At 39.1% G+C, this 18,055-nt stretch overlaps 1 protein-coding gene across 1 annotated transcript; it reads right to left on the reverse strand.

Moving 5' to 3' along the window:
• Positions 1-35: 35 nt before the first annotated feature.
• Positions 36-17,209, reverse strand: fam207a (family with sequence similarity 207 member A). Its single transcript, XM_037762483.1, has 6 exons — positions 16,891-17,209; positions 16,246-16,381; positions 4,377-4,445; positions 1,014-1,191; positions 415-480; positions 36-316 (listed from the first exon to the last, which is right to left on the reverse strand). Exons 1-6 carry the CDS (start codon positions 17,062-17,064, stop codon positions 190-192), a joined length of 750 nt encoding a protein of 249 aa, XP_037618411.1. The 5' UTR covers positions 17,065-17,209; the 3' UTR covers positions 36-189.
• Between the last annotated feature and the right edge of the window lie 846 nt (positions 17,210-18,055).

The following is an 18,055-nucleotide window of genomic DNA, read 5'->3' on the forward strand; positions in this document are numbered from 1 at the left end:
TTATGTGTGCAAATAAATGAAAGTGAAACTTTAGCTGATGGTTAAATGTTCTGTCATTTATTAGTGAGGAGGAGACATGGATAGTAAAACTGAGAGGAAACTGTTACAGTCAGTGGTTGAGAGGAGTGACGGGTACCGGGTATGTTCCCGGGTTGGGTTGACGTCTGAGGAAGAGTTGAGCTGCTGCTGTTAGCTGGGACCTTGCTCTTCTTCCTGCCTCATCCTCTTCCTCAGCTGCTCACCGATATCAACCAGAGGGTTCATTTTAGCTGAGAGGGTCTTTACTGCATCGCTGAACCGGCTGCTCTCCGTTTCCCTACGATAAGGACAAAACACACACGTTTGTAAAGGAAAGAGGGTGATACATGTAATATGAATGATACTATTGTTATAATAATATGAGAAGCAGCTTACAGGAGTTTGCGTTTCTGTGACTGTTTCATCTGACTGAAATCTGTTGGCTCGGGCCTCTTCACCGGCCTGGAGGGATGAGACAGGGACAAAGACGGGGACATTGTTAACATGCAGGACTAGGACATAATAATAGGACGTTCCATGGGAACCCTAACCCAACCTACAGGGATGGAGCTGGTCAGTGATGAGCTGTTCATCTGCTTTCTATTTGGACCCTATAAACATGATTTAATCTGTTTCCATAAACACTGGCCTCGTAACATGCTCCGAATGTTTGGTCAAATAAGAAATAATCCTGTGAACTAACTATATTTTATTATATTATATTCAATATTTATATTAAAATACAATCATTTATTTCCTAATCATTTGAATTTTGTGTTTTTTTGTTGTTGCAAATAACAACTATAGATGACAATAACAAAGTGAAATGGTAATATTTAGAATATTTGTGATGGTATGAAACAGCTGGAGGCTCATCAGTCTGGCTGCTGTATGCGCTGCGCTAGGATCAGATTCACTCCTCTCAAGGACAGAAGAAACGGGATAATTACGGAGGACAACACTTGATGCCTACCAGAGGTCACCTCGGCACTTACACTTTGTTCTTCCTGCTCTTGCGGCGAGCGGCGGGGGCTGTGGCGGCGGCGGGGGCGACGAGCTGGCAGAGCTCCGGCAGGGCGTCAGCCAGCGGCCTCATGTCCCCCACCACGGGCGTGGCCTGCCTCCGCGCCTCGGCCGCCTGCTGCTCCTTGGCCTGTTTAATGGAGCTGATCTCTGAGGAAGCAGATTGGGGGGTGTCAGTCTGAAGCAATGACAGCCTGATGCTAGAGTTCATACAAAGCTGCTAAAACCATATTACTAATACAGTCTATATTCTAATGGACACTAATATCTACAGAATGCAGAGCTCATGGACGGACTAGTCTGAGACAGGAATGGTTAAGTTACTGCTTTTGTATGTGTATTCTGTATGTATGTTTTATTTTATTAATTTAATTTAATTATTTATGTTATTAATTATGTGTTTGCTTTTATTCATTTACTTTTATTTTATCTTTGTTTTATTTATTTATTTATTTATTTTGCTTTCAGTTATTTAAATGATTTTTTATTTTATTTTATTAATTTAATTCTAGTATTTATTTTATAAATTATGTGTTTACTGGCTTTTTTTATCTTTTATTTATTTACTTTTGTTTTATCTTTGTTTTATTTATTTATTTTACTTTTGGTTATTTACATAATTTTTTATTTTATTTTATTAATTTAATTCTAGTATTTATTTTATTAAGTTTAAATAATTATGTGTTTGCTGGCTTTTTATCTTTTCTTTATTTTAATTTTGTTTTATTTATTTATTTTGCTTTTGGTTATTTACATTATTTTCTATTTTTATTTATTTTTTATTTATTTATCTTAATTTTGAGCCATCATTCCCTGTCTAGATATGTTATTCCATGTTATTTTTTCTAGGCAGTGGGGGGTGGGAGAAAAGTGAAAATACTGTGTTAAAGATCTGTGAATAATATAATTTTTCTTAAATAAAAATATTACCAAAATAAAAAAAGTAACTGCTTTTGTATGTGTATTCTGTATGTATGTTTTATTTTATTAATTTAATTTAATTATTTATGTTATTAATTATGTGTTTGCTTTTATTCATTTACTTTTATTTTATTTTTGTTTTATTTATTTATTTATTTAGCTTTTGGTTATTTACATTATTTTATTTATTTTATTAATTATGTGTTTACTGGCTTTTTTAAAATCTTTTATTTATTTACTTTTGTTTTATTTATTTATTTTACTTTTGGTTATTTACATAATTTTTTATTTTATTTTATTAATTTAATTCTAGTATTTATTTTATTAAGTTTAAATAATTATGTGTTTGCTGGCTTTTTATCTTTTCTTTATTTTAATTTTGTTTTATTTATTTATTTTGCTTTTGGTTATTTACATTATTTTCTATTTTTATTTATTTTTTATTTATTTATCTTAATTTTGAGCCATCATTCCCTGTCTAAATATGTTATTCCATGTTATTTTTTCTAGGCAGTGGGGGGTGGGAGAAAAGTGAAAATACTGTGTTAAAGATCTGTGAATAATATAATTTTTCTTAAATAAAAATATTACCAAAATAAAAAAAGTAACTGCTTTTGTATGTGTATTCTGTATGTATGTTTTATTTTATTAATTTAATTTAATTATTTATGTTATTAATTATGTGTTTGCTTTTATTCATTTACTTTTATTTTATTTTTGTTTTATTTATTTATTTATTTAGCTTTTGGTTATTTACATTATTTTATTTATTTTATTAATTATGTGTTTACTGGCTTTTTTAAAATCTTTTATTTATTTACTTTTGTTTTATTTATTTATTTTACTTTTGGTTATTTACATAATTTTTTATTTTATTTTATTAATTTAATTCTAGTATTTATTTTATTAAGTTTAAATAATGATGTGTTTGCTGGCTTTTTATCTTTTATTTATTTATTTTTGTGTTATTTATTTATTTTGCTTTTGGTTATTTACATTATTTTCTATTTTTATCTATCTCTGTTAAAGATCTGTGAATAATATTATTTTTCTTAAATAAAAATATTACCAAAATAAAAAAGGTTACTCCTTTTGTATGTGTATTCTGTATGCATGTTTTATTTGATTAATTACATTTTATTATTTATTTTATTAATTTTCATTAATTATGTGTTTAATCTTTTATTTATTTACTTTTATTTTATCTTTGTTTTATTTATTTTGCTTTTGGTTATTTACATTATTGTTTATTTTATTTTTTATTTATTGATCTTTTTTTTTTTTTATTTTATTACTTAATTTTGAACCATCATTCCCTGTGTAGTCATGTTATTCTATGTTATTTTGTCTAGGCAGTGTGGGGTGGGAGAAAAGTGAAAATGCTCTGTGTTATAATATTCTTTTTCTTAAATAAAAAACTGCTTTTGTCATCCTCTAATAAATTAGAAAACACTCAGTGGTATTCACTAATGGAGAAAACAAATGAGTAATATCTGAAAACTCAAACATTTCTTTGCTCTACTTGTTGAAATTCTCATTACATCCTGACAGCAATCAATAAATCAAATGCTATGACAATAACTAAAATGACAAGACGTTGTAGAGCAACTATGTACCATCACATGACCTTTGATTACTGCTATTAGGCTGTAAACCCCCCCCCCTGTCAAACTCTACCGTCCATCATCTGAAAACAGGTCAGATTTCTTTCTAATTTTTCTCTAATTCCTGAAAACTGTCGTCCATGGAGCCGCTCTTGGGTTTCACACAGCCATTAGCACCTAATTATACGCCTGAACAGGATACGTGTTGTGTTACCCGGGAATTGATTGGCTCAGCAGCGGGGTACGGTTACAGGCCCGGTCGCAATTATGGGAGATGATGGCGGCGCGATGCTGCTGGTAGTCGACTTCTAATTACAGAGTGACCCAAAGATGGACCTTCAGCCAAAAAGCCCCAAACTCAAAGACCATTCTTCGTTTTCTTTATTTCGTTTCAGAGAAGATTTCAACCACAGACTGAAACTAAGGCTGCACAATTAATCAAATATTAATCGCAATTACGATTCTGACTTCCCACACTTAAATAAACCTGATCGCCTGCGATATCGACGATTAAAATGCGCATTCTGCTCATAGAAAACGGTAGTTTTTGGTGAGAAACTTGAATAAATCCAGTCGTTTGAAGGAGATGTTTTCACAGCAATATGAAATAGATATTAGAGAGGGAATTATGACCTGTTTAACTTCCTAACGACAACGGAGTGGATGTTGGGGTTTATTGCTCTACTTTTGGTTTTAACCGTGGTGTTGAATTTTTATGGAGAATGGTGGAATTTCACTGGTTTGGGTTGTGGTATATGGGGACATCTCTACATCCAGTACATTCCTCCTAAAGGGTTGATATAAACTCACTGTTGAGCCATCTGTCCCTCCTCTCCTTCATCTTCTCTTTCTTTGACTGGACTTTCTTCTCTTCTGGGCCTGGGAAAAGAGAGAGAGAGAAAGAGAGAGTGCAAATTCATAAAAGTGTTAAGGACACATGAAAGCTGTGTGCTCAGCAGCCTTCTACTGGACTTTACTGCTCCTTATTGTCCCACGAGCATGACATCACATTTGTTGGATTTTCCCGGAAAAGAACGGCCTGCATTCTTCACATCAAAAGCAGTCTACAGGCTGAGAGAAGAAACCCAGAAAGCTGCGGGAGGTCTCATTTTTTAGATTAGGTTACAACCTGTTCACACTTTGGCAACAAAAAAAACACTTATATGTATAAAAATGTACATACAGTCCCTTTAAGGGAACCTGGAGTTGACCACCGATGTTGACTTGATGATGGTGCTAGACCAGGGGTCAGCAAGCTTTACTATCAAAAGAGCTATTTTAGGCAAAAAAATAAAAAATCTGTCTTGAGCCGCAAAACATTTGATCATTGTGATGAAGGTAACACAGCTTATAGTCTAAGAATATAGTATATAAATCTAATGCAGTGAGGGCCAAAGAGACAATGTACTACAGAGTATTAGGGCCACATTGAGGGAAAAAACATCTGAGATTTACAGAATAAAGTCAGAATATTACGAGAATATAGTCATAACTTAACAAGAAAAAGTCATAATATTACGAGAATAAAGTCATAACTTAACGAGAAAAAAAGTCGTAATATTACGAGAATAAAGTCATAACTTTCCGAGGAAAAAAAAGTTGTAATATTACGAGAATAAAGTCATAACTTTCCGAGAAAAAAAAAATAATATTACGGGAATAAAGTCATAACTTTACGAGAAAAAAAAAATAATATTACGGGAATAAAGTCATAACTTTCCGAGAAAAAAAAAATAATATTACGAGAATAAAGTCATAACTTTACGAGAAAAAAAGTTGTAATATTACGAGAATAAAGTCATAACTTTCCGAGAAAAAAAAAATAATATCACGAGAATAAAGTCATAACTTTACGAGAAACAAAGTCGTAATATTACGAGAATAAAGTCATAACTTAACGAGAAAAAAAGTTGGAATATTACAAGAAAGAAGTCATAAGTTTACGAGAAAAAAGTCGTAATAGTACGTGAATAAAGTCATAACATTACGAGAAAAAAAGTCGTAATATTACGAGAATAAAGTCATAACATTACGAGAAAAAAAGTTGTAATATTACGAGGATAAAGTCATAACTTTACGAGAAAAAGGTTGTAATATTACGAGGATAAAGTCATAACTTAACGAGAAACAAAGTAGTGATATTACGAGATAAAGTCAGAACTTAACGAGATATTATGAGAATAAAGTCATAATGTGACACGTAAAATTACTACTTTATAATATTATGACTTTATTCTCTAAATCTCAGATTTTTTTTTTTTTCCTCAATGTGGCCCTAATACTCCGTCGTACCGTCGTACCATAGACCTACAACAATGATAAGTAAAAATGAAAATGTAAACAAAAACAGTTATTCATTTCCATTTTGAAGAATCCACAGGGAGCCACTGGAGAGGAGCTACAGAGACGCAGGTTGCTGACCTCTGGTCTAGATGAAGAGTCGAAGGATCAGCAGATATTACACTTCACCATGAAGGTAGCATGAACATCTGTTGCCAGAGGAAAAGTCAGAGGATCATTTAACTCAGCAGGATTCATCCTCTGGGAAACATGAACGTCTGTACAACATTTCATAGAAATCCATCCAGTATTTGTTGAGATATTTCAGCCGCTGCCTTTTCTAGAGCCATACTCCTAGCATGGATACAAGAGTTAAACACATTCAGGGATGAACCAAGTTTAGTCTTGTTTTTAGAGCTTGTAGAGGTAAATGAGAAGTGAGTTTTCCTTTAATGAGCTTCATCTTCCATGGTATAGATGCTGTGTGATTACAGTCCTCCCACTGAGACCGGTGTGTTCAGACAGGCCCGTTATCTACCGTTAGATCCTGGCAGGCCTTTATCTGCCACCGCAGCGCACTGCTTCTGCTGCTGTTTGCACTAAGAGAACAGGCAAAGATAGGCATCTGCTGCTGACTACAATGTGGGTAGAGGTGGGGAAATTGAGGGGGTGGGGGGTGCTTTACCACCACTCCGCTCCCACTGGGAGCATCATCTTCCCGCTGTTAGATGAAATGGATAGCTGTGATTACGGCTGGCTGGCTGGAGGCCAACACCCCACACTGTACACCCTGCTCAGACTCCTTCTGGGAGGGGGGGGCACACACAGTAGTGACACTTTAGAGAGGAGTAGGTAGATAGTAGTTGCATAGAGCAAGTGTGGGTTAGCAGATGACGGAGAAGAGGGAAGAAGAAACCTACTGCAAGGCTTTAGGTTCCATTTATTCTTATTGTTTGAAATAAATAATATTAATGCATCTCTTTTGTAAACACTAGTCCAGGGGTTCATCAACCTTTACTATGAAAAGAGCCCAACATCTGTCTGGAGCCGCAAAACATTTCATGTTATGACTTTATTCTCGTAATATTAAGACTTTTTTCTCGTTAAGTTATGACTTTATTCTCGTAATATTAAGACTTTTTTTATCATAATGTTATGACTTTATTCTCGTAATATTAAGACTTTTTATCGTAATGTTATGATTTTATTCTCGTAATATTAAGACTTTTTTTATCGTAATGTTATGATTTTATTCTCGTAATATTAAGACTTTTTTCTCGTTAAGTTATGACTTTATTCTCTTAATATTAAGACTTTTTTTATCGTAATGTTATGATTTTATTCTCGTAATATTAAGACTTTTTTCTCGTTAAGTTATGACTTTATTCTCTTAATATTAAGACTTTTTTTATCGTAATGTTATGATTTTATTCTCGTAATATTAAGACTTTTTTCTCGTTAAGTTATGACTTTATTCTGTAAATCTCAGATTTTTTCCCCTCAATCTGACCCTAATACTCCGTAGTACATTTGCACTTTGCAATTCAATATTACGATTTATTGTGATTTTTGTTAACTTCACTAAACCATGGGAAAAAGTTGAATCATACACTTCTAGGGACTTTTACTTTAGAAAACCTCTAAATGAATCCAGTAAAAATGTTTGATTTCCAGCATCCTATCAGAGACATCGTGAAGTCAAATAAATCAGTCATTATTTAAAACACTACATGAAAGCCAGTCTAAATAGATGAGTTTTTAGTTTATTCATATTTTCAGCAGCTCCTCTCAGATCCTCTGTGTCATAATGCAGGAATAAGGTGTAATGTGTTGACAGTGAAATATGACTGCAGAGGCCTCTTTTCCCAATGAGGCGTGAATGTCATGACTTTTATTTCAAGGAGGCGTGAAGTCATCCCACCGCTAGCCAATAACAAGCCTTCTGTCCTCGTGGTCAAATGAACACTTTAGTGAGCGCCAACAACACAGACAACATGACCATTGGAGTTCATGCATACGCAGTTCAGCCCATGATACAGATCAATACATGTGCATGGAATCAGTCTGACCTTTATAATCCTGGATCGATCAAACTAATGTGCTGTTACACTTCTGATGAAAACAACAGAAAAGGACGCGTTACTGTCACTTTAGAAGGGTTCTCTGTAGCATCATACTCAACCGACACATGGTACCAGACAGATACTGTGCATTAAATATAGATATATGGCTATACTTATAAACCAGAGTTCAGCAACCTGTGTCTCTGTAGCTCCTCTCCAGTGGCTCCCTGTGGATTCTTCAAAATGGAAATGAATAACTGTTTTTTGTTTACATTTTCATTGTTATTCATCATTGTTGTAGGTCTATGGTACGACGGTACGACGGAGTATTAGGGCCACATTGAGGGAAATAAATACATCTGAGATTTAGAAAATATAGTCATAATATTACGAGAAGAGTTATGACTTCATTCTTGTAATATTCCGACTTTTTCTCGTAAAGTTATGACTTTATTCTCGTAATATGACTTTATTCTCCTAAAGTTATGACTTTATTCTCATAATATTACAGCTTTTTTTTCTCGTAAAGTTATGACTTTATTCTCGTAGTATTACGACTTTTTTTCTCGCTAAGTTATGACTTTATTCTCATAATATTATGACTTTATTCTCCTAAAGTTATGACTTTATTCTCGTAATATTACGACTTTTTCCTTCGTAAAGTTATGACTTTATTCTCGCAATATTACAACTTGTTTTTCTTGTAAAGTAAGGACTTTATTCTCGTAATATTAGGACTTTTTTCCTCGTAAAGTTATGAATTTATTCACGTAATATTACGATTTTTTTTCTCGTAAAGTTATGACTTTTTTCTCGTAATATTGTGACTTTATTCTGTAAACCTCAGATGTTTTTTCCCTCAATGTGGCCCTAATACTCCGTAGTACATTGTCTCTTTGGCCCTCACTGCATCAGACTTATATACTATATACTTAGACTATAAACTGTGTTACCTTCATCACAATGATCACATGTTTTGCGGTTCCAGACAGATTATTTTTTATTTTATTTTGATAGTAAAGGTTGCTGACCTTTTGGATAGACTCTTTTGATAATCACTCTGGGATGTTTCCTTGGGTTTGACGGCGTTTTTTTTAAACCAAAGAATGATCTGGTTTTCATCTCAGAATCAGAATCAGAATCAGAATGGTGTTTATTGCCAGGTGTAAGAGGTATACACTAGGAATTTTCTTTGGCATTATTGGTGCGAGACAAACTGTATAATAACAAAAGAATAGATAAAAACAAAAGAATAGATAAAAACGTTAGAATAAAATAATAAAAATGTACAATTTACAAATTACAAATAAGCTATAAACATGATATAAAGATAGTGCAAATATTGAGAGAGGGGGGAGAGACAGTGTCGGCAGAGGGGGGGGGGGGGCAGTAGTTTGTGTGTGAGGGAGAGACAGTCACAGGGGGGCGGATGGGCTGTTGGAGAGCCCCACTGCCATGGGGAAGAAACTGTTTTTGTGACGTGAGGTTTTGGTCCTGATGAACCTTAACCTCCTGCCAGATGGCATAGTCTGAAAAAGATGGTGTCCAGGATGGGAGGGGTCGGCCACAATCTTCCCTACCCTCCTTAAGGTCCTGGAGGTGTACAGCTCCTGGAGGGAGGGAAGGTTGCAGCCGATCGCCTTCTCTGCAGCACGGATGACCCGCTGCAGCCTGGCCTTGTCCCTGGCGGTGGCAGCGGCGAACCAGACGGTGATGGAGGAGGTGAGGATGGACTCGATGATGGCCGAGTAAAAGTGCACCATCATGGACTGTGGCAGGTTGAATTTCTTCAACTGCCTCAGGAAGTACATCCTCTGCTGGGCCTTACTGGTGAGGGAGCTGATGTTTAGCTCCCACTTGAGGTCCTGGGCGATGGTCGTGCCCAGGAAACGGAACGACTCCGCCATGTTGACTGGGGAGCCGCGCAGGATGAGGGGGGGGGGAGCGGGGCTGAGTTCCTCCTGAAGTCCACTGCCATCTCCACTGTCTTCAGGGCGTTCAGCTCCATGTGGTTCTGGCTGCACCAGGATGCCAGATGGTCAACCTCCCATCTGTAGGCAGACTCGTCACCCTCGGAGATGAGGCCGATGAGGGTGGTGTCGTCTGCAAACTTAAGGAGCTTGACAGATTGGTGTCTGGAGGTGCAGCCGTTGGTGTACAGGGAGAAGAGCAGTGGGGAGAGAACGCAGCCTTGGGGGGCACCGGTGCTGATGGTCTGGGTGTCGGAGACTTGCTTCCCCAGCCTTACGTGCTGACTCCTGTCAGATAGAAAGTCAGTGATCCACCTGCAGGTGGAGTCAGGCACGCTCAGCAGGGAAAGCTTGTCCTGTAGCAGAGCTGGGCTGATGGTGTTGAATGCGGAACTGAAGTCCACAAACAGCATCCTGGCATAGGAGCCAGGGGAGTCCAGATGCTGGAGAATGTAATGAAGGGCTAAATTTACTGCGTCGTCTACAGATCTGTTAGGTCTGTAGGCGAACTGCAGTGGGTCCAGCTGTTGGTTATTGTCTTTAGGTGTTGGAGCACAAGTCGTTCAAAGGTCTTCATTATCACAGAGGTCAGAGCGACGGGTCTGTAGTCCTGAAGACCTGTGATCCTTGGCTTCTTGGGGACCGGGATGATGGTGGAGGCTTTGAAGCAGGACGGCACCCTGCAGCTTTCCAGGGACGTGTTGAAAATCCCTGTAAACACTGGAGACAACTGGTCTGCACAGTGTTTCAGGGTTGCAGGTGAGACAGAGTCTGGGCCGGCTGCTTTGCGGGGGTTTTGTCCTTTGAAGAGCCTGTTGACTTCCTCCTCTTGGATGGACAGAGGTGTGAAGGGGGGGAGGGGTGTGCACAGGCTGGGTGCTTGTGGAGAAAGCTGGGGGGTGCTTGTGTTGATTGCTGATGGCTGATGGCGGGGGGGAGAGGAGATGCAGCAGGACCGTCACTACGTCTGTCAAATCTGCAGTAAAACTCATTCAGCTCATTTGCCAGTCGGAGGTCATTCGTGGAGTGGGACGGTTTGGGCTTATAGTTTGTGATCTGTCTCAGCCCTTTCCAGACTGAGGCAGAATCACTGGCTGAGAACTGTTCTTGTAGTTTCTCTGAATACTGCTGTTTGGCCTCCCTCACCGCCTTGCCAAACGCGTATTTAGCCTCTTTAAAGCCCTCCCTGTCACCACTCCTAAATGCCTCTTCCTTAACCAAACGAAGCTGTTTGAGCTTGGCTGTGAACCAGGGCTTCTCGTTGTTGTAGTGAACCCTGGTGCGCGTCGGTATACAGCTGTCCTCACAGAAGCTGATATACGACGTCACAGCCTCTGCATATTCGTCCAGACTGTCAGTGGCGGTCCTAAACATCTCCCAGTCCGTGCAGTCCAGGCACTCACGCAGATCCTCCACCGCCTCGCTGCTCCACTTCTTGGTCGTCCTCACAACCGGTCTAGCCAGTTTGACCCTCTGCCTGTAAGAGGGGATGAGGTGGACCAAGACGTGGTCGGAGTTTCCCAGCGCGGCGCGGGGAACGGCGTGATATGCGTCTCTGATGTTGCAGTAGCACTTGTCCAGCGTGTTCTCCTCTCTGGTCGGACATTTAACAAACTGTTTGTATTTTGGGAGTTCCTGTGATAAGTTCCCTTTGTTAAAGTCCCCAAGAACGATAACAAGAGAGTCCGGGTTTTTCCTCTCCACCTCCCGTATCTGGTCGGCAAGCAGCCGCTGCGCGAGCTCCACGTGAGCCTGAGGCGGGATGTAAACACCGACCAGAATGAAGGAGGAGAATTCACGGGGGGAATAAAATGGTTTAGAGTTGATAATAAATGATTCCAGATCCGGAGAACATGTCCGCTGAAGCACTGTCACGTCCTTGCACCAGCCGTCGTTAATATAGAAACATATTCCCCCTCCTTTTGTCTTGTGTGATAACTCCGGGTCGCGGTCGGCTCGGAACAGCTGGAAGCCGGGCAGCTGCAGCGCAGAGTCCGGTATAGTTCCACACAACCACGACTCAGTAAAACACAAGACAGAAGAGAGGGAAAAGTCTCTGTTGGTACTGACCATCAGCAGCAACTCGTCCATTTTGTTGCACAGTGAGCGCACGTTGGAGAGGAATATCGCAGGCAGAGGAGTTTTTAGTCCTCTCTGTCTGAAGCGATTCAGCGCTCCGGAGCGCTTTCCTCTCCGGCGCTTCGCCGCTCGGCCGAGGGCCACTGCTCCCAGCAAAACGTGCATTAAAACTGCTGAAGGTGCCAGAAAGTTGGGGAAAAGATCTGCTGGGGTAGATTCCCTGAGGTTAAGGATGTCTTCTCTAGAGAAGACAATCCGTGAACTTCCACCAAAAACTAAAGAAACACAAAAAAACTAGAAAAACAGAGCGCACCAAATCGCCGAGGCAGCCGTAGTTAGCGCCATCTTGGATCTCTACAGCATCACTGGAGTTCCACATGCACATAGCCGTTACTTCCATCGCACGCTCTGATGCTCGGACGCATGCGGCCGTGCTGTAATGATGCAAGTGAACGTGACAGTTGTGAACGGGGAGAACTGGCCCATCAGCCTTCACCAGTACCAAACAGTAGATGAGGAGAAACACTGAGAACACGGGTGAAATGACACAATCCAGTTGAAATGATGGAGATTTTTCTGTGTTAGGAAGGGAGAGAAGGAGAAAGAGGTAGAGGTAGAGGAAGAGGAAGAGGAAGAGGAAGAGGAAGAGGAAGAGGAAGAGGAAGAGGAAGAGGAGGTCTGTAGGGAGCTGACCTCAGAATAAAGAGGAGCCGGGGTCTTCCCTCCAGGGTCCGCTAGTGATCCGATACCTCTAATTAGACTGCAGACAGAGCGCTTTGTCAAGAGGCCGTGGGGGGGCTGTCTGATCAGCTTCCCCAGTCAGGACTTTACTCGACAGGCTCAGGACAACAGACACGGACCTTTTATTCTAGACGTCATCATACACTTGGATGACTTAGTTTTCATCACTGGCCGTCTATGAGACCACCGAGCAAAGACACGTCCAAAAGAGTGAACGTCTTTGTCTTTTTTTTTTTTTTAAACGTCTTTTTAACGTTCAACTATTGATGTCAACCTGAGTTACACGTCCACAGACGTCCAAAAGTGTGTCTGGACTGACGTCGCTGAACGTCTTCCTGACGTCACACGTTTGCTGGGAGAAACTGAGAGGTGGAACAGGGTTTTACATTTTCATTTTGATTTATCATTGTTGTAGGTCTATGGTACGACGGTACGACGGAGTGTTAGGACCACATTGAGGAAAAAAATAAATCGAATGTCGTAATATTACAAAATAAAGTCATAATATTACAAGAATAAAGTCATAATATTACAAAATAAAGTCATAATATTATGAGAATAAAGTCATAATATTACAAAATAAAGTCATAATATTACAAGAATAAAGTCGTAATATTACAAAATAAAGTCATAATATTATAAAGTAGTAATTTTAATTTCCTTTTTTCTCATAAAGTTATGACTTTATTCTCGTAATATTAGGACTTTGTTTCTCGCAAAGTTATGACTTTATTCTCATAATATTACGACTTTTTTTCTGGTTAAGTTATGACTTTATTCTCGTAATATTACGACTTGTTTTTCTTGTTAAGTTATGACTTTATTCTCGTAATATTATGACTGTATTCTCGTAATATTATGACTTTATTCTCGTAATATTATGACTTTATTCTGTAAATCTCAGATGTTCTTTCCGTCAATGTGGCCCTAATACTCCGTAGTACATTGTCTCTTTGGCCCTGCATTAGACTTATATACTATATACTTAGACTAGAAGCTGTGTTACCTTCATCACAATGATCAAATGTTTTTCTGCTCCAGACAGATCATTTTCTTTTTTTTGCCTAAAATGGCTTAATTCATTCTCTCATACATCCTGTTGGTTCGGCTCTCATCAGAGTCAAAGCGTCCTTAAAGTGACACAGCAGCAGCATCAGTGTCTTCCACTTGAAGCCAGGGAACACTGATGCAGCTAAACCTTGATTTCATGCATGAGCTAAATTTATACGATGCCTGGTCTATAAATAGCAGCGTGTGAGTCTGGTGAGGCTTCATGCAGCATGGCGTGCTTAGCAACTAGGCCCACATCCATCAGTCACAGAGAGATGCTGCTGTACCACTCTCCTCCTCCTCCTCCTCCTCTTTGATTATCTTATGGGTTTTCTTCCATTTCTGTGGCAGCCTTTTAAAGCTGCTGATCTAAAAGCAGGAAGGAAGGAGACGTTCCAGCAGCCTTAATTAGTGCCACAGGAACCCCAGAAAGCCTCTCCTGTAGAGAGCTGCGGTGCTGCTGCAGCACGACGACGACAAGCGTGAGTCTTATCCGCCATCTAGTGGCCAGAGAATGCATGGCTACAACACAGAGTCCCACTCTACATAGTCACTGGAAGCACATCTTCAGGATGTATGATCAGCACACGTATTGCATCATTTCCTGTGAGTACAAGTACAACCTAACAAAAAAGTGGGACACTTTGATTGGTCACCTCTTCAATACCACTTTGTTAATAACCTTTGACCCACTGCAAGTCCGGTCTTCCCCGTCACCGTCTTCACAGCGTCTCTGCAGCCGGGGACTCACTGTGTGCGTGTCGACTACAGAGTTTAGCGTCACTTCTATCGGTGACTGTGTAGTTGTGACATCACAGCGTTACAGAAGTGACGGTTCATTTAAAGGCTCAGTTTGTGTGCATTTCTAAGTAGATTGAGCGTTTTGATACTTTCACAGTATTTATATAGAACCTTTATAATAAAAAGTCTCACTTTCTATAATATGGGACCTTTAAAGTCACAAGATCTCAATATTCAGAAACTATATAACACCAAAGCTCAGCTCATAAATGAGAAGATATTACAGATACTATGAAGATATACAGGACTTTGTGTCCTTCATCCGGGTTACTCTCAACTAGGGATCGGCCCATACAATAACCGATAACTGCTCAAACTGATAAGACATTTAATTTATCCTACTTTATTTTCATACAGATGTCAACAACATAAAGTAAATAGATTGTATTTAGGATCAAATATACCCTTGTTTAGTCTAGAAAACGGTACATATGATCATTAGATTGTATGTATGTATGTATGTATATATATATATATATATATATATATATATTTTTTTTTTTACCCCTATCAGGAGCCATAGCCCCATAATTGATTATATCTCGAACTGTGCAATACTGACTTAACAGTACAATAAATTGGTGCAATAATCCAGCTGTGCAATAATCTGGTTTACTCCAGCTTTAACACTGCATGTATTTATATAGAACATTTAAACTAATATTCTTATTTTACACTATCCTTGCATTTTTATAAATACATGCATTTATATTATTATTTTTCAGCAACATTATTTGTCGTTATATTTATATTTCTTATTTATATTTTTCTTTATGTTTTCTCTATTTTTATTTATTTATATTTATATTCTAGAACCGGAGCAAAACAAAAAATGATTTCCTTGCCGGAGAGAGGGAAGGCTAGCTGGTAACAGAAAGGCTGAAGGTGTGGAGCAGTGGTCAGCAACCTTTACTATCAAAAGAGACATTTTAGGCAAAAATAATAATAATAATAAATCTGTCTGGAGCCGCAAAACATGTGATCATTGTGATGAAGGTAACACAGCTTATAGTCTAAGTATATAGTATATAAGTCTAATGCAGTGAGGGCCAAAGAGACAATGTACTACTGAGTATTAGGGCCACATTGAGGGAAAAAAACATCTGAGATTTATAGAATAAAGTCAAAATATTACTAGAATAAAGCCATCACTTCACAAGAAAAAAAGAAAATAACACGTAAAATTACTGCTTTATAATATTATGACTTCATTCTCGTAATATTCTGACTTTATTCTCTAAATCTCATATTGATTTATTTTTCCTCAATGTGGCCCTAATACTCCGTTGTACCGTCGTACCATAGTCCTACAACAATGATAAATAAAAATGAAAATATAAACAAAAAACAGTTATTAATTTCCATTTTTAAAAATCCACAGGGAGCCACTGGAGAGGGGCTACAGAGACGCAGGTGGCTGACCGCTGGTGTGGAGGATTAGAGACCCTGACCAGGCAGGTGGGGGGGAACCAAAATCTATACTGGTTCTGTTATGGGAAATATACCATCTGGGGTTTTTGGAGCTCCACTTGACAAACTAAGGACTTCAAATCAGCATATGTTGATCATTGTCTAGTCTGTCTCTTGTGAGTACTTAGCAATACTACATTCGCAGAGTACCCATTTAACTGTTGTATTATTGCTTACCTGTACTGTACACTAACATACAGACTGACGTCACTCTGACAGTCTTACCTTTGTTAGCAGGTACCGTCAGGGTTCCGGGTCCATCCGGAGGTTCCTCTAGCTTCAGAGTCTGGACCAGGACTTCTGGGCTTATCTTAGTACCAGCAAAGATCCCAGAGGGGAGGCAGCTCACTGCCTGCGGAGCCTGACCCGGGTTAGAACAGAATGGACTTGGTAAATGGACTTACATTTATATACTTGCTTTTCTAGTCTTCTGACCACTCTTTACACTACATGTCACTACATTCACATTCACACACTGATGTAGAGGCTGCTAAGATGCCAACTTTGCCCATCAGGATCTGATCTAAATACTCATTCACACACCGATGGCACACCGATGCCTTCGGGGGCAATTTGGGGTTAAGTGTCTTGCTCAAGGACACATCGACATGTGACCCGGAGCAGCGGCAGCCGGGGATCGAACCACCGACCTTCAGATTGGTGGACAACCTGCTCAATCCTCTGAGACACAGCAGCCCCAGAAGGAGGTAAGTCTACTAAAGCAACGATGCACCCTAGAAATAAGGGAGTAGTTATTACCTAAAATGTGTGAAAAAGACGGCTTTTGCTGGATCTATTTATTTGTTGACTACATTGATTGATGTGTAATTGCATTGTGAGCTTCACTGTGTCGTTGTTCAGTGATCAGACCTGTGTGCGGTGTCTGGAGGAGTCCCTGTTGTTGTTGTTGTTGTTCTCCAGCAGTGGGGGGCTAGTTGTTGGCTTGTCTAAGCCCGGGGGAGAGAGCACCGAGCCGGCGGGCCCGTCCAGCTTCACCGCCTCCTGGTGGAGCTTCTGACGGACATGTCTGATCTTTCCAACCATGTTGCCTTCAGCTCCAACTCGGTCCGAGCATGGGTCCGAGGTGATGGGTCCGAGGTGTTCCACACGAGCAGTAATAACCGGTAGTAACCGGTAGTACCGCTGCTCCCTCCCCGGTGCCGTTCACGGCGTGGGACGTCGTCAAGTATGCGACACTACCACCAGAAGTCAATCTGTTTCACCGTCAAATTAAAATGTCAAAGCTCACTTTCACCGCTGTTTTTGGGCTTTAGCGACGGTCGAAGGTTTAATATATATACATATATATATATTAGTATATATATTATACATATTAATATATATTATATATATTAATATACATATTAATATACATATTAATATATATATGAATATGTTCACACGACAGAAGTCACACAACGTTGTTTAGTGTTTTTTTCTTTGCTTACGTTAGCTATGCGGCTAGCTGACGTTAGCTATGCGGCTAGCTGACGTTAGCTATGCGGCTAGGTGACGTTAGCTATGCGGCTAGCTGACGTTAGCTATGCGGCTAGCTGACGTTAGCTATGCGGCTAGCTGACGTTAGCTATGTGGCTAGCTGACGTTAGCTATCTGGCTAGCTGACGTTAGCTATGCGGCTAGCTAACATTAGCTATATGGCTAGCTAATATGACTAGCTAACGATAAATATGACATTTGTGAGATTTGTGCTTTAGTAATTTATTTGAAACATGTAATGATAATAATAATAATAATATAATAATAATAATAATTATTATTAAACATATCCAGCAGCACTCATGTCCCCGAGTTCCTCTCAGTTAGTTTCTTAAATCACATGAACACAACACATGAATGTCTTAATAAAGGTTTTAGTCTGAAAGTATATGCCGGAAGTAGAGCTCTTCTACTCCGGGTAGCTTGGTATTGTTGACATGACAAGCGTGACTGGTGTTCCGGGTTAGTGGATCGGTGGAAAACGGCGCCGAGAGAAAAGTTCCGCATGCTATTAATCGCCTTATGGTTCCTCTGTCCC

The sequence above is a fragment of the Sebastes umbrosus genome, chromosome 24 (assembly GCF_015220745.1).
Source record: "Sebastes umbrosus isolate fSebUmb1 chromosome 24, fSebUmb1.pri, whole genome shotgun sequence".
NCBI lineage: Eukaryota > Metazoa > Chordata > Actinopteri > Perciformes > Sebastidae > Sebastes > Sebastes umbrosus.

Excerpts from the sequence above, each read along its gene's own strand:
- fam207a (XM_037762483.1), bottom strand. The coding sequence starts at position 17,064 with ATGGTTGGAAAGATCAGACATGTCCGTCAGAAGCTCCACCAGGAGGCG. Across the intron at positions 16,382-16,890 it reads CCTCCAGACACCGCACACAG|GCTCCGCAGGCAGTGAGCTG; the intron begins GTCTGATCACTG and ends AACCCGGGTCAG. Across the intron at positions 4,446-16,245 it reads GACGGTACCTGCTAACAAAG|GCCCAGAAGAGAAGAAAGTC; the intron begins GTAAGACTGTCA and ends CTCTTTTCCCAG.